The sequence below is a fragment of the Anser cygnoides genome, chromosome 5, assembly GCF_040182565.1.
Source record: "Anser cygnoides isolate HZ-2024a breed goose chromosome 5, Taihu_goose_T2T_genome, whole genome shotgun sequence".
NCBI classification, from domain to species: domain Eukaryota; kingdom Metazoa; phylum Chordata; class Aves; order Anseriformes; family Anatidae; genus Anser; species Anser cygnoides.
In genome coordinates this window covers 32,826,814-32,849,755 of record NC_089877.1, presented here as the reverse complement: position 1 = coordinate 32,849,755, position 22,942 = coordinate 32,826,814, and the positions used below count along the sequence as shown (strand labels likewise).

The following is a 22,942-nucleotide window of genomic DNA, read 5'->3' as shown; positions in this document are numbered from 1 at the left end:
GTTGCATGTATCCTCTCAAAGGAGCTTTGTTTTTTTATTTCCATGCTTAAATAAATTGTGTATGTAGAGAATGGTGAGGTTTTGGGCCCAGAAGAGGGTGTGTATAGTAGTAGAAGGCAGGGAAGCAAAGCGATCAAATGAGAAAATTGTACTTTGCTATCAGCATATGAGTATGGGAAAGAGGGACCGAAATACTACTGAATTCCTGCTCAGTCTTTTGCTTCTGGCCTGGCGAGAGTGTTGGGGTAATGGCATCACTTAGCCTACAGGTGAAAACCTGGGAGGGATGCTTGGTGTTAAAAATGGTTTTCTCCTGAAAAGTTTCTTTTCATACCTTTCTTTAAGGTGAAGCTGGACTGCAGAACTGTGCTGGTGGGCAAGCAGGCGTGGAGGAGTAGTGGCAGGCTGGCAGCAGGAGCAAAACCGTGTCACTGCAGGGAGAGAGCCTGCGAGCTCTAGATCGGGCAGGCGGTACTCTCACTGTGACTGGATTGCCCTCTGTGGCATCCATTTGCCTGGAAATGATTACTGTGCTAGGTGGGTGTGTTTCAAAGAGCGAGTTAAGAGGCCTGCTACTGCTCTCTAGAAAAGTCTGGGTGTTCAGGCCGCGGTGTCTGCCTCCCGTGTGCCTTGTGTGGCTTTGCACGTGGATGGTCCCAAAGGGGCGAGAACTACGGGAAAGAGGAGAGTGTGTGCAGGGAGGGGAAGAACGGGACAGGGAACACTGAGCTGATCCTTAAAGGATTTCTGTGTTGTCCTTGTAACATGTGGAAACAATTGCTTGTGGTTAGTCTTTCAAGTTCCTCAAAACAGCAGGAAGAGCTCAAACAAGTAAGAAACTCACGCTCTGAGAGCTGGGAGCAGCTGCTCAAGTGTCTTCTTTCCTGAAAAGACAAGCAAAACTGGCAGGGGCTAATTTAGACCAGCCTTTTTGAAAGGATTATCTGTACCTCAGCAGGAAGGCAGAAGTGGCATGGCTCTGTCACAGGTGTGTGTGGGCTTCCACTCATACTCTGAGGGACCATGTCTGAGGGAAACAACGGCTGCTCGCAGATGTGCCCTGAGATCCAGCGGGGATTGCACTGCCGCAAGGCTTCTCCTCCTCTACCGGGAAGCCTGGCTGTATTGAATACCTTCTGGTAGCTGCAGACTGGGAGTCTGCTCTACCAGGTAGAGGGGCTGTAGGAGCTCTGATGGTCTTTGGATCTTAACTGGAAGGAACAGATTAAGTGATCTGGTTAGGCAGTAAAATTTCTTTGCCCATTTATGCAACTCTGAGCAGCTAAATTTAGATTTGTCTGTGAAATGGATGAATGTCAGGTTTTGCAAGACAGGTGTTTGCTCCACACCTGAAGTTCTGTTTTCTATTCTTGGTGACTAAGAGTGTGTATTGAACCTCCAAATTTGAAAAAGTTGACCTTAAAGAAAGGGAGACGAGGTGGTCAATAAGTAGATGATTTCAATGCAAAGCGAACTCCAGAAGCACGTTGCATGTGGTTCAGTTCAATAACACTTGCAAATCACTTAGAGAACCGTGAAAGTGCCAAATACTATTAATAGAGGCCTCAGGATGAAGTAACAAATGTGGATAGCCAGCCACCTTTCTGGGCCTTTAATTTAGGGGCACAAAATTACAGGTTTCGTCTTGCAATTGTTTCCTGGCTTGGGCGAGGGCGGTGAGGTGGCCCACTTATTGGATGGGATGACCTGAGCAAGCAGGGACACATCTGACAATTGTGGGCAGCAAATTGGCCCAATGTGGGAGCTATTGGTAACAAACACACCCGTTTCCCCCGTCTGCAGTGGGACCCTCCAGTCCTGTGGTTAGCTCAGATCACACTTGGAAAGAGGTCAGGGAATTTCCTTCTGCCTGGGACACGCTGAAGAACCACCTGAGTGACTTATAGGAATGGCAGTGGCGGTGTGGGATTGGGAGACTGTGCTTGCTACGTGACGAAGTGAGTTCCTGCCTCATTTTGCCATAACTTCACGAGTGAGGTAATGTCAGACCTGTATTGACAAATTTACCCTTTGCTGACAAATCTTAATTTGAGATTTGGAAGTAAATGTTGGTGTACCCCTGTCCTAATTAACTGTACTAATTATTTCTTTGTTTTGGCTGGCAAGTCAGGAGGAATCCAGTTTACACTGCATTGTTACCTAGTTCTTTTTTTCTCCCTGAATTTTTATTTATTCTTCTGTCAAGCTTTGTGACACGTGACTCTTTCCCTTATGTCAACTAGTCTGGAGGCTGATCATGGAGATAAAGCTGTGGTGCCTTGTGGACAGAGAGGTGGGAGTAGAGCTCACAAGTTTCATAAGAACCACTTTTAAATGTGTTCATCCTACTCTTAGAGGCAAGTTGTTTTTAATACTTAAGGATTATTGCTACACGTGCTGAGGTGTTGTAAGAGCATCCATTGGATTAGGCACACAGGGTTGCCTTTCAGACTGCTTGCTTGGCTTGCTGGAGAGGCAATTGCTGTGTCAGTGCTGGTGCGAGGGAAACGCCAGCAAGGGAAGGGGTTGTTGGGACGAGTGGGATGAGGGAGGAAGGAACTGTCCCCTCCCTTGGGAGCGGGAAGCTGTGAGATCAGCTCAGCTGCAGCATAAGGTGGCACTGGGGGTGTTGAATGTGTGTCCTGGCAGAGGAAGAATAAACCTGTTGGAGAAAGTAGGTTGCTGAACTGCTGCTGAGTGCTATTAGCTGCATAGCCAAGGTCAGGTAGCGCCTTTTAGGACAGTTGCAGTTACAGCCAGCCTGAGCTAAAGCCTGCGCTGAGCAGCGTGAGCACAGCATTGCTAAATTTGCTGTTTGCTGACAGCATCAAGTAATTAGTGCCTTATCTAGATTGGAGCACTTGAATGGCACGTATCTCTTCCACTTCCTCCTTCACTGTCAAGTATGCAGTTTCTGTGGGAATTTAAACATCTCGTAGCGTGATGGGTTGGGAACCGACAGTATGAGCTGGAATCTCAGCAAATTCTGCCTTCTGTGCTCTTAGGAAGCTACTTGAACAATAAATGTGTTGAAGTATTGAGACAAACCTGGAAGAGTAGATAGCCTTCTAGCCTCGTTTGCTCCTTCCCCCCCTCCCCCTTCCCCCCCTTTTTAAGGAACATTAAACTGAAACAAAACTATTACCTTGCTTTACTGGTGAATTTGTAAATGCATTTTTACTTGTCTGTTCTAATGCTAAGCAAAAATCCAGTGGAATTTCATAGAAGCCGTGGTTCCAGAGATGCTCATTTTGTGAGGAAAGGAGGCAATTTGGTGTTTTCTCACACTATCTGAAAGTATCTGGGGTATGTCATTACTAAAAGGGAAAAAAAGACTGAGTTGCTCCAGAGAGCAGGACATGAAATATTGCACTTTCCGTGTCACTGGTTTGAAGCCAGCCCAAATTGGAAGTCATTGAAGCACAGATAGCTTGTTTTAAGTGAGCTGGTGGCGCCTCGGCCCTGCTTTACCTGTTGAAGCAGGGTGGCTCCACGTGGGGTTGCTTTTGTCACCTTCTCCAGTAACCTGAGCCATAAGCTCAGTGAGACCTCGTTTCTTCACCCTACAGCTGAACTCTTCAGGGCTGGTAAGCTGCATTGATAGGGCAGTGTGGGGAAGCCTGCCCTGCCCCTACCTCTTTTGCCCCATGTTGGTATAAATGCAAGATGCTGGTCTTCAGGGCAGCCATTAATGATTGTAGTAATTATTACAATAGGGACTGCTTATGCCGCGTCCATGTCTTAAGGCCTTAACCAAATATAACTTAGATGATGATAATTAAAAACAGAAGGCTGTGACCCAGTAAAATCCATGAATTTGGCAGGGACAGCAGTTCTGAGGAGGAATGTATGCATAAAATATATAATAAATAAAATCAAGCTGTGCAAATGTAAAGAAAAGAGAATACTTTTGTGTCTGTCAGAACAATCCCAAGGCTGAAAATTGCTTTTTGCTCAGAGGCTGGGTCCTTTCATGTCACAGACCAGACGTTGTGCAGTGTAATCTCGCTGCAGCCTTTTGCTTTGGGAGAGTGCTGCATTCTGATGCTTCCTCTGCCAGAGTGCGCTCCCTGAAATGTCTTATTCCTCCCTGTCCCTGTCCCCCCAGCTTTTGTTTTTGCTGTTCCTGGCTTCTTGCCACAGAGGCCTGACTCTGAATTTCTGTCTTCCAAGTAGCTCTTCCCAGTTGCATTTCATTTCTTCTCTTGAAATAGTTGGGATTTTTGCTCGGGGGGAAAGCAAGCATTTTGGATTGCTGTCTCTTGAGTGGGCCATTGGTATATGGGCTTGTGAACCCAATAATGTGAGCTATTCTGTCTCTTGAGATTCCTGGGGAGGGATGTGTTTGTCCAATGGATGTGGTTTCTAGTTCAAGCACTGTGGGAAAAAATGACTCTTCAGCTCCTAGGAATATGGACTGGGACCACACTGAACCACCTACCACTGGATGGAGGAGATAAAGACTGCAGCAACCTGGAAAAGATTTCCAGGAAGATAACTGGGGAGAAAGTGTTTTGCTGCTCATGCTGGGAGGATGGGAACTGCAGGGCAGTGAATGTGCACCCCAGCTTCTCACTGTGTACTAATTGCTGCGTGCAGTCCTCTGCAATATTTGGCAATGTTCTGGCGCAGACACAATAATTGGTGGATCGATAACTCCTTCTCTGTACCCCAGCAGTATTTTACTGTGCCTATGTTGAAGATAGAGGAGGGTTAAACACTTGTTCTGTGCCGGGGTGCTTGTCAGTGAATTTATAGGTGCTCTGAATTTCTGGGAGCTATGATTCTTCTCAGTGCCATTATAAAGTGCCACACCATCAGTGTCCACTTATGGGTCCATTTGAAGCGCGCTCGTATCTCACGATATTTCTTGTTTTCTTTTTCACATGCGCTAGGTGACCTTGGAGAAGGTGTTGGGGATAACTGTGTCGGGAGGCAGAGGATTAGCCTGCGACCCCAGAACTGGCCTCGTTGCTTATCCAGCAGGGTGAGTCACAAACCACATTCTTCAAAGCTAAGATTAACCAGGACTAATAAATCAGCATAAATATCCAGGGTGTTTCCAGTATGGCCTTCGATGGGGAGACTATTTACCATTCTTTAGTCTCTTAACACAGGAGAATGATGAGCATCAGCACTGCTAGTGTAATTAGCAAGGGAGAAGGACTGCATTTTACCTGATGAGTTTTAATGGTATCCCATTTATGGAATCCCTTTCCCACCTCTTGCTCTAAGCTAGGTATTAACTACATTGTGGGCTTTTTAACTATGCTCTGTAGTATGCTGACCTTGCACATAACTCAGTGGGATGCTCAAGCCAGTGGGTACCTAATGGTGCAGGTGATGATTTCAGTGAATTGACAAAAGCCTTCTTGTACATGCCTTACGATTCATAACTTGCTGTGTTTCTCATCCAAATGTGGAGAAAGGTCTCATGCTGACAGCCCCTTGCATGGGGGTTCCCTGGAGTGCAACCCTTCTATCAACCATGGTCCAAGTGCAAGTAGAGATATCTAGATGGAGACACTGGCGGACAGCAAAAGAGATGCCTAGAGTGAGATAGCTGAGGGCTGGGGAGGTAGCTTTGTTAGTTGCATGTTTAGCAAAATTGGAGACATCCTGGGCCAGATCCTGATCTTGCTGAAGGTGGAGCCTACGCAGAGAGTGTATGCCCATGGAGGAGCAAAGCATGTCAGAGTTGCTGGTCTGCGGAATGGGAGTCATCTGAAAGAAGGTAGCACCTGAAAAATTGTAAAAGCACTGTGAGAGAGGCAGGTTGATGTCTCAGTGTACCCTCTTTTTGAAAAAGCAAGGGAGAGAAAACGTTTTCAGTACAATATTTACCCCGCCGGTGGAGGCACGACTACTGAGATGGGAGGTGACTATGACTGAGATGGGAAGATACAATACTGCAGTGGAAATAGATTGGGTAGACAAAAGAGCGACCTTTCAGGAAAAGTCTTCACTGCCCAATGTGGTGTCGTGGAGATGTTCCTGCTGGCACTAAACTGGATTGCTGGAGTTTGTCTCTTTCTCTGAGCTAGTTTATTCTGCTGGTCAGCAAGCTACAGGAGAAGAGAGAGGGTGGTATGGCCACTGCCAAATGGCATTGCGTAGGCATACTCTTAAATATGAAAGCTGGAATTAGAAGAAGGGAACTTCCACAAGAATTATGGATGATGTTTTCAATCACCCAAGAAAGAGGCTAGCTACACTTGAGGATTCTGTATATCTTGCTGAAATAAGAGGTGGGGGTTGATAAAACTGGCTAGAAATTTTCACCCTTCCTGGCCAGTATCCTAGTTCGCAGAATCATTGTGGTTGGAAGTGACCTCTTGAGATCATCTCAGCCAAGCCCCTGCTCAAGGAGGGTCACCTAGAGCAGCTTGTCCAGCACCGTGTCCAGGCAGCTCCTGAATATCTCCTCAGATGAAGGCACCATAACCTCTCTGGGCAGGTTGTTTCTAGTGTTGGTTACTTACACAGTGGACTTTTTTTTTTTCTTTTCTTGTTTTCAAATATAATTTAATGTATTTTCGCTTCTGCCTATTGTCTCTTGTTCCCTCCACGGGCACTGTTGAGGAATGTCTGGCTCCCTCTTCTTCAGTCAATCTCATCTGATGCTTTTACGCATTGAGCCTTATTCTTCAGGCTGAACAGTCACCTCTTACATAAAAAAAATGCTCCAATCCCACAGTTATCCTTGTGGCCCTATGCTGGACTTTTTCCAACAAGTCTGGACTTTTTCTATATGGGAGAGCCCAGAACTGGACACATACCCCAGATTTGGAGTCGCCAGTGTTGAGTAGAGGGGAAGGATCTCCTCCCTCGATCTGCTGGCAATGCTTTTCCTAGCGCAGCCCAGAAGGCTGTTTGTTGGCCTTCTTTGTCACAAGGGTGCGTTGCTGTCTCATGATCAGCTTGTTGTTCCCCAGGACCCCAAAGTTCTCTTCTTCAGAGCTGCCTTACACCCAGTCAGCCTCCAGCATGTACTGGTGCCTGGGGTTATTCCTCCTTAGGTGCAGGACTTGGCGTTTCCTTTTGTTGAGCTTCATAAGGTTCCTGTTGGCCCAATTCTCCAGCCTGTCCAGGTTGCTTGGAATGGCAGCACAGCCTTTTGGTGTCAGCCACTCCTGATTTTGTATCAGCTGTGAACTTGCTGAGGGTGCACTCTGCCCTGTCCTCCAGGTCATTAATAAGGAGATGAAACAGTAACGGCCCCAGGAGCAACTCCTGGGGTATACCTCTAGGGATTTGCCCCGACTGGACTTGGTGCTGCTGATCACAACCCTCTGGGCCTGGACATTCATCCAGTTTTCAGTCCACCTCACTGTGTACTTACCTAGCCTGTACTTTGTCAGCTCGTCTTTAATAACATTATGAGAGACAATGTAAAAGGCCTTATTAAAGTTCAGGTAAACAACGTCCACTACTCCCCACTCACATGCCAAGTTAGTCACCTCACTGTAGAAGGTTATCACGTTGGTTAAGCATGCATGATTTTCCCTTCATAAATCCATATTAACTACTCTTTATCATGTTCTTGTCCTTCATGTGGTTGTAAATGGTTTCCAAGATTAGTTGTCCCATCACCTTCAAAGAGACTGAGGCAAGGCTGACCTGCCTGTAGTTTCTGACATCTTCAAGAAGCACAAGAAGTAAGATGGGAATGAAATTGGCCTTCTTCCAGTATATTCAGAAACCTCTCCCAGTTTCCATGACCTTTCAAAGACAATTGAGAGTGGCCTTGCAATGCCATCAACCAATGGTCCTAACTGTGAATAGGCCGGTTTGTTACGCCAAAGCCTTTCAAGAACCAAAGATGGTGAGACAGGTGCAGTCTTGGCTCGGTAAGATTCAAAGGAACTTCTAAGCTGGGGTGGCTACAGACTGTCCTGCCTGCCCTGTTCTCTTCTGCCCAGTGCATGCACTCCTTTGTCAGGAGCCCTTGGGAGCAAGGTTTCTGTTCCTTGTTAACACTCATTAGCTATGATGAGGGGAGCCATGTCAGCATTTGGGCTGTATCAACGGTAAAGCCAAAGAGCTTCCAAAGGACCCTCACATGGACTTCTGAGTCCTGAAGGTAAATGCAGCTGAACAAACCACAGTTTGATTGCTTTCTCCTAGTTTTTCTGCAGTATATTGAGATGGATTTCATTAGTTGAGTCTTACGAGGCCATTTTTTTCTTCTCCTCTTACCACGGTGTATGTGTGGGGGGTGTGTGTGTGAGGTTCTTTTTTCTTAAAGCATTTTATATAGTTAAACTAAAGACAGTTTGAGTTCTGCATGTGTGCTTGACAGCATCCTTTATGCTTGAACTCTTCAGAGACATGCAGATATATTCCGTTGTATTGCCTCTTCCTCTGAATCTTTTCTGACACTGAATATATTCACACTTGATAATGAAAAGGAGACAGAGAGAGAAGAAAGCATGTGTGGTAAAATGAGGTGTTTTGGACTCCTGGATAGCTGAAGATAGATGAGTTTTATTAGCAGTGATCTCTTATGAGCTGGTGCATGCCAAACACGAATGTAATGAAGCTTGAGGACACCTGGGGATTCTTTTGGATAATTAAAAGGCTATGTGATTCCTTAGGGCTTTACAGAGGGATTCTTGTTCACACTTGTTGGTGGTAGCATCTCTTGGCCTGGGCAGGAAACCTATGGAATATGCCAGATATTTTGTAAGAATTTGGTGGCTTTTATGACTTGCTGCTTTTGTGCCACAGCTAGCCTGTTTTGCGATGTCAGTGTGATTTGCTACAGTCAAGACGATCTCCTTTTGCTAATTTAACCTAGAAGTCAACGTGAGAGAGGTATGGCTGCACACCTTACAAGCTGATGCAGGTTCAGTTTGTTAAATTTTCTCCCTTTCCATTCTTATTTCTAGTGAATTTATCTCACCTGGGTGATTTGCAGAAATCCTGGCATTACTAGTTCATTGGCTTTATTTATTTTAGTTCCTAGTTGCTTGAATTTACTGGACACTGAAACTTCTTACATGAGGCTGATTTTGCAGACTGAGTAGGGTTCATGACCTGACCGTGCAACTTGGTCATCATTAGCCGTGCTCCAGGTGCTCCAATGATTTCCTCAGCCCTCTGTTCATCTACTGAGGTTTTGTAATCCTGACATGCAGAAGCTTTGCTCCTCCAATCTGTCGTACCCCCAAAAGGTGAATTTACGTAACAGCTCTCTATTTTCCTAAGAACTCTTTCAACATGCCTAGGTTCATTTGGCTGAGATCAAAACAGTTGCCACAGGCATCCTGACTTATCCAAACCAGGCATATAAATGCTTGTTTGAATGAGGACTTGTGTACTACAAGCTTTGGTGTTCTTTGAACAGAATCTTACTCTGGTCTCTGGTTTGTCTAAAGTAATTTTTTTTTTTTTTAATACAATGCTTTTCTGGATTTTCTCTTTCCTGGTGTTTTTGAATCTCCTGAAAGTCGCAGTTCCCAATGCAACCTGAGCTCATTCCAGCTCTATACTGGTGCCAAAGAGCTGAATGTAACATTATTATTTTCTTTCCTTCTTGCTGGCTTTTGAACCTTTTATCCTTTCTCTTCTTTGACCCTAATGAGGCTTTCACTCCTCCAGTGGCAGCTTTGCTGCTCTGGTATTGTTTTAGTGTGATGCTTGTGTTATAAGAAGCTTTTTTCTTCATGCCTGCCAGAAAGGCTAAAGGCACAGAGTGCTCCAGATATTTTAGGCCACCACTTTCATATAAGGCTGTTGTCTTGGGAGACAAGACAACATACAAGAGAAAATTACCTCCTCCCCTCCCCTAAGGTTTTACATCTGCTGCCCATGCTTGCCTGTTCTTATGCTGACAAGTATAATAATCCCAAAGTTGCCTAATTTGATCTCTGGTAGGGTTATGCAGCGAGTGACAAAGTTGGCTTTGTGGGAGGAGTGAGGGGGACAGAAATGTGTTGAATATTTTTATTTCTTGTGGCAGGCCTGGTGCTCTGTACATTTTTTTTTCCCCAGTTTGTTTTCCACTTCACTTTTTCTCTGTCTTTCTTTCATTTTGGTTTATTCTTTCTTTCTCTCCACCCCCCCCCCCCCAGTAGCTAGTTGAGGTTCTGTTTCCTAGAAACAAGAATGGAAACAAAGCTTAGAAAATCCTCTGAGGTTACTGATGACTAGCATTAAAAAAGGGGGAAGAAAAAACAAACCTTTTGAAAGGGGAAAATATCCATCCATTTAAATTCCATACCAGCTACTTAAATAGCTTGAGTCAGCTTATCTATTTTTTGGGGGTGTGTTTGTTGTTTTTTGAGCCGTGTAGGCTGGTGTGGCTGGTTTATTTTGCTTCTCTTTATTCCTCTTTCCTTGGCTCACAGTTGGTCATGGCAGCTGGTTGAGAACCTTGTCCTCATGTGGGATACCTGCTAGGGAGAACAGCCCGTGCTTTTTCCTCTGTAGGAGCAGGAAAGTAGTGCTTTGTGCTGTTCAGCGTACAGTGTCTTTCAAACACTCTCATGTTCTGGCCAGCTTAGGCCTCTCTCTAGCTCTGCTCATCAATTCCCAGCTATTCTGATAGAAATCTTTTTTTTTTTTTTCACATTGGTCTTCCTGATGGGGAAATCTGTATTTGAACCAGAGTGCATGTAACGAGTTGATGATCTTCAACCTTCATCTCTGCCATGTCTCTTTACAAGCTACAACTCTAAAGCCACATGCAAGTTTAATACAGTCACTCCTCTCTGAGACAGCGAACTGAGTTTCTTTGGGTTATTCTCAGAATCGACTGTTGCCAGTACAGATGCAGCCCCTGGCTAGCTCTGTGCATGTGCAGTACGTTTTCTGAACATGGGAGTTGGACACCCCCATGTTCTGTAACCATTTCCTAACGATTTACCCTTGTTTGCAAATGGGAAGAGGGGGCAATAAAAGAAGGAGCTAAATGATCAAACTTAAGATGAAGATAGTAAGTCTCTTTTCCTGCTGCTGTTTGCCACGAGATCTTGTCTAAGAGCTAGCCTTCTTGCTTCAGCTTTATCGCCTTGAGTTTTTTTGAGATAGGACAATTAATACCCAGACCTGAGTACTGGTACGATGTGTTCACAGTCAGAAAGCTGCACGGCTGAGTCAAATTTTGTTTTACTGCTACTGTTCCATGCATGTTGGATACCAGGGCAGCAACCCTTGTGCCAACTCTGTACCAACTCCTGTGCCAACCCATGCCGCAGCAGCATCGAGCCACCATCTCTTGTTCTCATTTCACTTTGTTTCCCTCTGCTCCACCCCTCATCCCTGGTGGATTCGCAGTACCGAGTGGAAGCCTGTCGAGCTCCGTCAGCCCTCCTGAGTCATAACACTCCTGCTCCCGGTCCACAGATCCAAGGAGGTGAATGCCAGGTCCGGCACCAGCAGGGCAGTGACAACGGTCTGTGTCACAGCAAAGGGAGGAAGGGGAGGAGCACAGCAGGAAATGAGTGAATCGGTTTTAATCCATCCAGGAGTCTGCTTAGCATGTGTGGAGCTCTCACGTAATTGAGTGGTAAATCCCATTGGAAGCTGATGAGTGAGGACTTTATTTATTTATTTTCCAGAAGTGGTTGTTGGTTTGCTCCCAAATACCTCTTTCCAGTTCTGGTAGACAAGCTGTAAGGCGAAGTGGTTTCCAGATATCCACATGTGGAGCCTCTTGGAATGTCTTACTCATCATTTTCCATCATTATATAGATAATTTATTATGTTGTGCAGTAATCAGTTTAGAAGAATTTTCCTTTACCTTAAGCTGCATAAAACCCACAATGAAAGAGTAACGTTAAAGATAGACATTGCGTAACGTTACAAGGCATGATGAAGATCCTGCCTTGCTCTTCTCCTTTTCTCTGGAAAGTGGAAGCGTTTCGACACCTTGTGTACCGGAATGAATTGTGAGGGGCAGATCTAGTAGAGGACTGCTGGTGACCACGGCGAAATTCTGTTTTGAATTGGGATCTTTTCAAGACTTACGAACATCGTGGCCAGGTTAGAATTGGTGGCTGCATGGAACAATGAAATCCTAAGGTGACAAGCATTCCTGCCTTTCTTCAGAGCATATTTTTTCTTAACTAACAGATCACTTTGCTTGGATGCTTCAATAGCAGTGGGCTGTAGAAAGCTAGAGGTGCACAGAAGGAATCCGCTTCTTTATGGACCCTTTGTACCTCTTCATATGCGTGCAGTTTGTGCAAAGCTCTGCAGCTTTGTGCAGGTACAGCTCTTCACTCATTTTTCCCTAGTGTAAATGGTAATGTCATTGAACCCTATCCCGTGTGCAGCTTGGGGTAGGTACAGGGACACTAAGATACTCGAACTGCTGGATGGCCAGTAGATAAATGCAGTTCTGCTGGTGTTGGCTCCTTCAATTTTACTTCACTCAGACTTCTGAAGAATTTCTGAGCTGCCGTTGTATGTTCACTTCTAAAGGAGGATCCTGCAGTATTGTAAAAATTATAGAAACCTACCCGAAAACGAGCAGAAGTCTGTGGTTCAAGGCAGATTTCATCTGCTTTTACCACACCAGAGGCAGCTTATTTTGTCCTTTTAAAAATGGTAGAGTCATCTTCCAAGGGTTAGACCTTTTTCCTCCTCCCTGTTTCCCGGGAATCTGGGCTGTTGTTAATGCACTTCTTCTATGAGGATACTGTGGTTGCACATGCCATATGGGGAGACTTTTCCAGCTGGCACAGTTGTGCTTGTGGACCCAGAGAGGAAGATAAGAAAATCCCCTTTGTTTAGATTGTTAAAAATAACTTGAACTGAAGAGCTGTGACTGCAGCTGGGTTTGAGTTGGGCCTTTACAACCAAACAACACAATTTTTTTCTGTGCCAAAAGTGAATACCATGAAGTTTCAGTGTCCTGAAAGCATCCAAAAAGTGGGCAAACCCCTCCCTCCCTCCCTCCCTTCCCCAGTAACAGCAGATCCTTCAGAGTGATGAAACAGGAATACGGTTTACCTCTTAAATCTCTCTATCATAATTACCCCTTGGAGGGAAAGGGTATTTCTCCAAAGTACCATACAGTAGTCTAACCTTCCAGTTACCACAAGCTGGATCGCTATTCTGTCACGTGCACCAAAAAGCCAGCTGTTAGAGCCTCAGGACAAACAGAGCTGAAATGTGACACTGTCCCAGTTACTATTCGAGGCTCTGGCAGCAGTAGTTCTGGTATGGCATCCTCCCTCAAGCTGCCAGGTACCAACACGCCTGCTTATCCCTGTCCTTGCACAGAAGCCATGTGCTACAAATCTTTTCTTCTGAAGTGTTCCCTTTGCACATCAACTCTGCTCCCGTCCTGTCGGGGTGAGCCTGTGCTTATCTGTGTTTACATGCTTCCTCCTTTCTGCCAGGCACCAGCAAGGGCTTGCAGCGTGCAGCTGTGCTCAGCGCAGCATACATCCATGCTGCTTACATTCCTATGTGGCTACAGGAACTCCTGAAGTGCTGAGAGAGCAGCAATCTGCCCTTCTTCTTGCAGTGCTTTCAGTGGGAGGAACCTCCCTGCTGACCAGCGATACCCACGCTCACTAGGCTCAGGGACTCAATAGCTGAAGTCTGGTGACTCTTGGTAGCAGAGGTTTCACCAACCACGCACAAACAATCCAAACCAAAACCCTAAAAGCCCTAATAGGAAACCTTCACCTGTTAGGGTTGCCAGATAGTTTTTGATGTTTAGACCGAATATAGATTTTATTTCTGAGAGAATGGTCTGGCTGTAATGGAACTCTTTGGGTTGGGATATGTTTCTCATTCATTCACCAGCAATTCTCTGGGGAGGGAGTGAAGGAGCAGGAGCAGCTACATTTTCCCCAAATAAATTGTCTGTGAACACTTCCTTGCCCCTGGTAGGCAACCCTGCTTTGAGCTGAGCTGGTAACTCTTAATTCCTTCTCCTCCTCCTCCTTGCCTTGAAAATTAGAGGTTGGGGGCAGGCTTGCACCTTTTTCTAAAAATAAAAGTAACTTTTTTTCCTCCTTTAGGGAGCTGTAGGTATTAGGAGCTGGGTATTAAACAGATGACTAAAAGATGCTGTACTGTGCAACAGTCCTTACCTTACTTCTCCCACCATCACAGAGCATCAGAGCGTTTTTACTTGCCATTTCTTTGATTATTAAAAATAAAAATAAAAAAAATCACAGCATGAATGTACTCTCACGTCCAGTGACGGAAATCCTGGGGAGGGGAAAATCCTGGGGAGGTTTTTTTTTTTCTGTGCATGATGCTGCGGTGGTGTGAGCTAGCCCTAGGTAAAGGTGGGTAGCATGGGTGGGATAAGTCTGGGTGGGGAGCTTCAGCCCCATGCCTCTGTTGGGGGGCCAGAAGTGTTAGCTGAACCCTGAAGAAAGTTTATGTTAGAATGTGGGTTCTGGCTGCTGCCAAAAATGCTAGTGATGAAGAAAGTGAGAGAAGGGAAGTGGGAACGCTTTTATCTTTGCAAGACTGCAATGAAAATTCTTGTGACAAAGAAAAAGCACTTAACTGCCCTTGAAGTTTTCCTGTGCTGGATTCCAGAGGCTGTGAGCAGGGAAAGGTAGGGCAGCGTGGAGGAGTCCTGTGGGTTTGCTGCTGTGCAGGCTGCCTGACACACTGTATCAAGGAGAACTATATAATACATATTTGCTCCTGCATCCATCTTAGTTCCAGGGTAAATGTTAGTGTCCCCTCAACATAAGAGTGTTATCGTGCCTGTCAGAGTAGCTACAACAGCTGCTCTTTAATGATTTTATTTTTCATAGCTGACTTCAGCCTCCCTTATTTATCAACAGAAACATTGGTTGTCCTCACTCTTTCACTGTGTACCAAAATGTGCCAATTACATTTGAATTCTAAACTGGGAGGCAAGCTAGAAATTAATCCCCTGTGGTTGGCCAGTTTGTTGCTTTGTGCTTTGATCTCATTAACCAAGCAGTCCCATAGTGAGGGTCATTCACAGTTTATGCACAAAGAAATTGCGGTGAGAGAACAAACATGCCTGCTTTATTTAAAAACAGCGCTGTATGCTCTGGTAGAGCTCTGCAAGTGGGAAGCTTTGACTGATTTGGCAATCTATTGCGTGTCCTTGGGATAGGGAAGAGGAGCAGTTGCAAAGCTTGGCTATTTGGGAACACGCAGGCCTTTTCTCAGCTCGATGCCCTGCAAGCCCCTGGGGTTGGCTGTGTCCTGAGAAAGGAGGGGGCAGGCTGAGAGCCTTGTGCCTGCAGGTAGCAACCTGCGTGCCTCCCTACCTGCTCCATGCCCCTAGAGCAGCCCAACCTCCCAGCAACCACTGCCTTGGTGCGGCAACAGGACGGGCTTGTGAGCCAAGTCCTAAGCTTGCATAAGAGCGAGGGGGGGGAATGGGGACTGAACGGCGAAGTCTGGGATGAAAATGAGATACCAACCGCCTCGGCTGAGCTCCACCCTCTCTAAGAATCTCAAAACAAGCTCTGTGTCTCCTGGCAACCTTTACACAAATTGTGGAGTTTAACTTGAAAGAAGTACATGGAGTCCAAAGTACATACCCCGTCGGCAGGTGTGAACAAGGGGGAGACGCTCGTTTCCCTCTTCCTGGAAGACCTGGCACTGGGGATAGTCTCAGGTTTCAGCCATGTCAGAAAGGCAACAAGTTAAAGGTGAAGCAGCATCCTGCTCGACAGGATGGCTAAGAAGTGCCAAGAAGTGGTGTATTTTGTTAATCGTGAGCATGCCCACGAGTGCAGTGAGTATTGCTTAGGAACCAGACACGGGACCTGGCACTCCCCGTGGGCCAGCGCTGGCGGCTGCACCCCGCAGCGTGTGCCCAGTGCCCCAGCCTGCTCCGGGCACTGCCTGCTGCTTCTGCTGGCGGCCAGGGCCTGGCAGGGCTGGCATCAGCTGATTCCTTGTCCAAATCCCAGTGTTGGTCAGCATGCTTTGACAGTGCTGACCCAATGCTCCATGCACTCCAACCGTGCCACGTTTCTGTGATGAGGGAGAGGTGTATGAGAAAGCAGAGGGATCGTATTATGGTTGTTTCTCCTTCCAGGAAAGTTGTCTTTTCAGGTCTTATGACAACTACTGCTCATTAGCTATTCTGAAAAAAAATCTGAGTGCAGTTAAAGTACTCTATATTATCCGAGCTACAGGCAAAGCAGAGGTGAATGTTCATCCTCCATTAAAGCCACAGATGTCACAGGGCTCCTACAAAACACCATGTAGGCAGAACTGAGTTTTGCCAAGCTGAGAACATCCGAGCTGTTCCTGCTTGGGGAAGCCACACTGCTGGGGCAGAGCCGGACAGAGCTCTGAGCTTTTGGGCCTTGGAGCATGGGTCCCAGCAAGCTTCTCGTGCCCCCTCTTCCAGCAGCAGCCAGCCTGGGCTTGGAGGGCTCTGGAGCGGGCAGAGTTGGCAGGAGGCTCCCTTGCCGTTTTGCTGTGCCTGGCAGCCTTCTGCCCAAGGACGCCGAGATGAGGCTAGCAGCAGCTGACTGCTGGGAGCAGGCAATTCCTTAACGCCACGCTGTCAAAGAAGCGGGGTTGTTTCGTCTCCGACGCTCTTATGTAGATACTGCAGGAATTATGCTTACCGAAGCATTCAGAGGGAAAAGCTGCTCCAGTTTCTCTGCCACAGCGGAGCTTTTGCTGTGTCTGCTCAGGAATGCAGGCGAGAGCAGCACTGGGTTGTTGGCCGCCCCAGGGGCCTGCCACAGCGCATTGCTGCCTGCTGCCTGCCCGAGCCTCCTCGCAGGGGGACAATGGCTGTGGGGAGGGGGCTGCGAGACAGCCCTGCTGCTGGTTGCTTCTTCCGGAGGGTTAATTAGATGAGACCAGGCGGAGTTAAATCGCATTACTCCTTGTTTTGCTCTCGTGATTGATGTCACTGTAATATCGGCTACGCTGACTGCTAGCGGTAAAACAATTACAGCCCCGAGGCACCTGCCACGAGCTGCCACGTTCATCTGCCCCAGCTGATGAGTTTGATGCATAGAGCTTTCTCCGTGGTGCCCAGGAGCTGCTCTGGTGTGGTGAGGGAATCCTCTGGCTGCACTTGCTGCTGGAAACAGAGGTGTTGGCCAGTTGTTTGCAAGTGGGATGTGGTTTTCCTCTGCGACTCGGTTTTAAAAGGAAGAAACTTCAGCTTTCAAGGCTTTGTGGCATGGTAGGAACTGCACTTACAGGGAAGTCAGCGCAGACCTGAAGTGTAAATCTCAATGTTCTTGTGTAATCCCAGCTGGGGCTGTGCATCTTTTCAGGGAGCTGCTCGCTCCCAGGAGGGTGCCTCGGGGGGAGCTCCCAGCCTTTCTCAGTTGGGCTGGAGAGCTGAATCGGCTCACAGCTTGCTGGCCGATTTCATGATTCTGCAGTAATTTTCTTGTAAACTATGCTTTTCTATATCTGTGTCGTTCTTGTCTTCCCCTCTGAATGACTATTTGTTTTTTATTAAAAACAAAATAAAAGTTTCTTCTTTTCTTCTCTTGTCTTTGACTGTTTCCTCTTCCCCTAGATCTGTGCATTTTCTTTCCTCTTCTCCCAGGCATTGCCTTTGGACTTTGCCTGTAAGCATTTTGAGCGTGACAAAGAGGAAACACCCCTTATATACATGTGTGCGCACGTATATATCAGAAAGGCAATAATTTATTGTTAATATAACTGAAATCTCAGAACTGTGATTCAGGAACCAGTATTAATCTACCACTGTTACGTTAAAAAGAGAATAATAACACGTTAGAATACTTCTATACAGAAAGTCTGAGTAATGGGGATAATACAACTAAAACTGCAACACATTTCTTCATTTCTGTCCCTTGTGCATGGCGTTATGCTCACCCTTGTGTTCTTCCTCTGGATCTTCAAAGGCAGTAGCTAGAGGGTAAAACCGTAAGTGTTCAGCCTGTGTAGTCCTTCACAGGGAGGAATGTGATGTGGATGTGGCTGCCTGCTTCTTCGTCACTTCAGGGTCCGTTTGAGGTGACTTTATTAAAAAACTTGCTAACATGCTTTTACACCTTTCTGTTTCCTAGCTGGTCTGCAGCTCCATGTTACTTCTGAATTCACTTTGTATGGTGTCTTTTATGCATGTTAGGTATTGTTTCTTTGTTACTCCAGTTTTGTCCAGCTCCAGGTCTGTATTACTTTCTCTGACCGTGGGTGAGTTGCCCAGAGCCGTGGGGTCTCTGCTGCCAAGCACGTACCTCACCTCTTATCACCCCACGCCTCTACTGCTCTGTGCAGCGTCGCCTCTCTGCTTCTCAAGGCCTCTGCTATCACACCGTGCCTGCGTTTCTCTCCACTACATCACTGTGTTGGTTGTAAATACCACATTCTACATAAAGTATCTGCTTGTTACTGTTATTTATATAAAACCGTGGCTGTATCACACAAAGGTAAACAGAAGTAAAACAAATGAGCCACAGACACCTGGCCAGTTAGAGAAACTGCTGTCACAGCTAACCCAAGTGAAACAAAGCTATAGGCAGGTCAAGAAAAGTTCAGACAGAGCAAGCCCCACAGGCCTGAGGGCTTTCAGGCTCAGTACAAAGCCCACAGCCTGTTGCTGAGAATGGCAATACCATGTTACAGGGCTACATTGTTTGCAGCTTCTTGCTGTTCATCCTCCTCCCCCAAACACAGGGGTTTTGGCAGCTCGGGTTTTTCACTTGTGCTATGGAAGACAAGTCTGGGGCTGTGGGCCAGCTGCTGGTGGAAGAGGAACTGGCTCTTGGGAGTTAGAGGAGGGAGGGGTGGAGCATGGCTGGGGAGCAGGAGATCCCTGAAGCAGGTGTCTCGGCTGCTCTGTAAGGACTGAGAGATGTTCTCTTCTGCTTGTTGACGTGCCTATGTCAGCCATAACTCTGGGAGAAGTCCTCAGTGTATGGAGACAAGCCCTTTCTCAAAATGAACAACACCTCAGCATGCTGTGATTCCAGAGCATCCATCCTGGAAAAAGTTACATTCACTGCCCTGGTGAAAGCTCCTCAGGTCTGCAGCCGTGTTCTGTTTTTTTGCTTCAATCATCTTAGTAGCACCTGAGACCAGTCAGGTTCTGCTCAAGGCTCCATTTTCTACTGCTTCTCAGTCTCTCCTGCCTAACTGGTCAGCACAATTCCTTGTCATGAACTGTCTCAGTGAGCCTTTTATTCCTCTAGCCTTCCTGTCATCAGTTGCTCATTGCTCTAGCCCCCAGGGCTGCTGCTGCTTTGCAATGTTCAGTGGGTGTTTGCCAAGAGCACTGAAATAAAACACAGTTCTGCAACTCCTACTCCCAGCCCAGTCGATTTAAAAGTTCATGTAGGTGTATTGCTGGCATCGCTTGCCCGCCTGAAGGGAAGTGAGTGGTTTTGGAGGGAGAAGGAGGAATGTGGACTCAGTATTTTATATAGTCAGTCATGAGCCACGCGTATATATACACGTATGTATGCGTGAAGGTGTATGTATTGGTGCACATGCATGTGTCATGTATGCCGTATGTCCTTTGAAGCTGCTCAGATGTTCAGGCTGACACACAATTCAGTGTGCGTACGTGTGGCTGCTGCTTTGCCTGGCTTTGTTGTTCCGCCTCCCACTGCTACGGGCTGGAGGAGGAGAGGGGGTGTTCCGCAGAGGAGGTGGCCTGTCCTCAGGCCTGCTGGAAGAGGGTTTTATCCAGGTTCCTAAGCAGCACAATTCTAATCCAGGAGGTTTTTCTTCCTCTCCTGGCTTTGGAGCACTGAAGGGAACGAGGATGTTTTGAAGCTGAAGTTCCTGCTGAATCACTGGTGACTAGGCAGCCGTGAGCCACAACAATTAATTTGAGTCATTTTCATCTTCCTTGCAACTCTAACAATTCCTGGTTAGTACGCTGCTTTAGACTTAGTTTAGGTTTTCCTCTGAGCTTGTTTCACCCCTCTGTTTCCCCCCCACATGTTTCTTGTCCAGATCTTTCACAGTGGCCACGTGGCCCAGCTCTGCCCACCATGAGAGGTGCCTCCTCGTTGTGCAGTGCTGCAGAAAGCCGTCACCCTCCTGAGAGCACTGTTGTTGTGTCTCTGGCTCCAGCATGGCTGTTGGGGAGTTGAATGTGGCTTATACAAGGGAGGCAGGACCTGGGCATCCATTGTTTCCGTGCATCCATTTTGTGTGAAGTGCGGAGCCTGGCTTTGTTGTCCTGAATCATCATCCTGTGCTTATGCTTGGCCAGTGTTAGAAGGGTTGCCAGTCTTAAAACTCTTCCTCCTTCCACCCTGCCCCTTAAAAAATACCTTGAAATAACCTAGCATTGGAGTTTTGTTCCAAGGGGATGAGGATACATTGAAGAGAGATCAGTAGGACCAGTTGGAAATAACAGTGGCCACTGCGTATGACAGGCAGTGTCCTCACTGGTATGAGGCAGGCAGGACTCCTTCAGCCCTCCAGGTTTTCCTCTGTGTTCTTGTTAGAGCTGAAACTTCAGCGCTGTCTTTTTTATGGAATAAGAGGGGCCTGGATTGGCAAACACTCACAACCTCTCCTCCGTATTAGATCTTTTCATCCACTTATGCACTGAGGTTTGGGACATCTTATTTTACAGTATCTTGGGTATCTTTTCAAATCTGTGTATCTGTTTCCTGCCACCTGCAGCTTAAGGCCAGACACGCAGCTGGTTGTTTTAAAGAAACAGCCTGGTAGATGTAAAGGGGCTGCAGAGAGCTGCCAGTGGAAGTGGTTCACCATGCACAGCAGGAACCTGCACTGGCGTTGTGGAAGTCAGGAGCACCAAGCCCTGTCCCCCCGTGGCCTCTTTCTATGGAGGCCAGCAGATCCCATAGGCACAGGTTTTTGGGAGGAGCATTTTGAGGCTGCCATAGTTGGGGATGCAGCAGTTGTCCTCTTGCATGCTTTGCTCTTCTCAGTGCATTGGAGGATGACTGGGAAGTGAGCTGGCACCGGTGTTACCCTGCCTCGGCTGAGGGCAGCAATCAGAGCACTGTCCTGTGGTTATGCAAAGGCGGTGGCACTGGGCAGAGAGGTCATTAGGCTCCTTCATCTTGTGTTCCCTCAGACGAGTCCAGACTGGGCTATCAGTAATGACTGGTGTGAGTTCAGGAGGGGCTGGGTGGCAGGGGAGCAGAGGCTGCCTTTGTCCCTTTGAGGGTTATTTCTACAAATCCTTCTTGTCAGTTCTGCTCTACCTTCTAGGCTGAATTTATTGTGTTGCTTTCCCTCTCTATGTGTGGGTGCAACCAGGTTTTCATCGGATTTCCTGCTTCCATTACGTGTGATGGAGAAGACCTGTGGAGAGAAATGCCCTGTGGTGTCTGTGTGGCAGGGGAAGCTGTGGGGACCAATGCTGTTTTGCAGGCTCCCCCTGTGATTTCTCCCATTTTTGTCAGAGATTTTGATGAGGAGAGGCCTGAAGGCACAAAGCTCTACATTTTTATGGGTTGGTCTAAATACACGAGAGACTTGTGCAGGTGGGAGCTAGCTGGCTAAAACTCAGTTTGGCTGAGGCTGTGCTGTTGCTGGTAGATGGGTCAAAACCAAGAATCTTTCTCCCACTGGCTTAAGATAGCTCTGACTGCCAAATTCTTGGAGGTTGGAAGAGCAGTCTGGAAAGTATCTTTACAATCTGCTGTGTTCTTCCCTAGGCCTGTGCTTTTGGCTGCTGTTGGAGGCAAGATACTGGACCTGAGTTTGATCTGGTGTGGCCATTCTTGTGTTTTTTGGAGCAGAGCCTTTTTTGTGCTGCATTTTAGTTCCCAGTCCTGCAGGTTTGGGGTGCCACCCAGCCTTTTTAGCAAAACAGATATGTCCCAGGTTGGCAACCAGAAATTTCTACTCTCTTAGCCTAGCAATGCTTACATGTATGGATGACTTTTTTTTTTTTTTTAAGTGGGTTTCTTGTTCAGCAGTTGTGTCTTTCCAGTAGCCTGTGTTTGTTTCTGAAGCATGAATTTCTCTGCATCTCTAACTGCCGTTCTTCCGGTCTTCTTGGTCATGGTTTGGTGCAGGGAGCTCTGAAGCCTTTTATTCTCAGGCAACGATACCCAACTCTTAACGTCTCAACAGATACGCCTTTCTTCTCAGAATGCATTTCATTAATATAGCTTGCATGAAAATACCTATTCAGTTACATAGTCAACGTGCACATCCTCTCTCATCGCTGTTAACCCACTCCCAGTACTGGCTACGAATTAAAGAAGCTTTTTGGCAGGAAGAATTGCAACACAGAAAATTAACACCAGCTTTTGTAGACGCTGCTTCACTCTGATCAAGCTTCCCTTGGCAACCAGTGCAGTGTAAAAAAGATTTTGTTCTTATCAATGCCTTTTTTCTTTTTCATGCATTTTGTGCGTAGGAAGCTGTTGCAGTCTCATTTGAATAGCTCCGGGTCTGGGGAAGAGAGCAGAGTATGAGCCAGAAAGTGAGAAATGGACTAATTTTGAAGGGATGGGACTGTTTGCTCTTTTCATTTATCCTTGCAGCAGCATGAAAGGAAACTATTGGGGGGGAGGGGTAGCCAAAATTGGTTTGGGCATCTTAATGGAGTTTTCTTTCCTCCATACAACATTCTCTTTCCAGCATAAGCTATATACATTTAGGAGGGGAGGATTGGACCTGTGAACTCGGCCTCTGGTCCCGCATCCTGCAAGATAGGGCAATGCTGGTTGATGGATAACTTGGGAAAGGAATACAGTTGCTGACTTCTCATTTTCCTGGAGGGGTGGGTGTCCTGCAGAGGGAAGGGACGGAGAAAACTGACTTGTGCAGAGATCTGTTTGATATTAGCTTGCTGAAGAAGGGTGAGGAAGAAAGTGGGTGGAGGAAGGCAGCTGAGACTGGAGGGATGTGCAAGGAGGACAGTGAGGAAATGTTCAGGAACTAGGATCTGGGGAACAACAGGAGTGAAGCTGGTAGGAGGAGAGGCAGAAGTAAAAGGGGGGGGCACGGGGTGATCTGCTGCTGCTGACTTAGTGAGTCAGATGCTTCATGTAAATGTGATACTGACGTCCGATTCCTCTCCATT

The 22,942-nt window shown here is 46.8% G+C and overlaps 1 protein-coding gene across 8 annotated transcripts in view; it reads left to right on the top strand.

Annotated features, from left to right (window-relative positions):
• Positions 1 to 22,942, top strand: part of MAPKBP1 (mitogen-activated protein kinase binding protein 1) — a 93,744-nt gene that overhangs the window by 21,464 nt on the left and 49,338 nt on the right. For 7 of the 8 annotated variants that reach the window (XM_066997781.1, XM_066997777.1, XM_066997775.1 and 4 more), the window contains exon 3: positions 4,896 to 4,987. The exons of the other annotated variant lie outside the window; for it this stretch is intronic. In XM_066997781.1, coding sequence (XP_066853882.1) covers positions 4,896 to 4,987 — 92 coding nt within the window. The remainder of the gene's footprint in view (positions 1 to 4,895; positions 4,988 to 22,942) is intronic. 8 annotated transcript variants of the gene reach the window in all.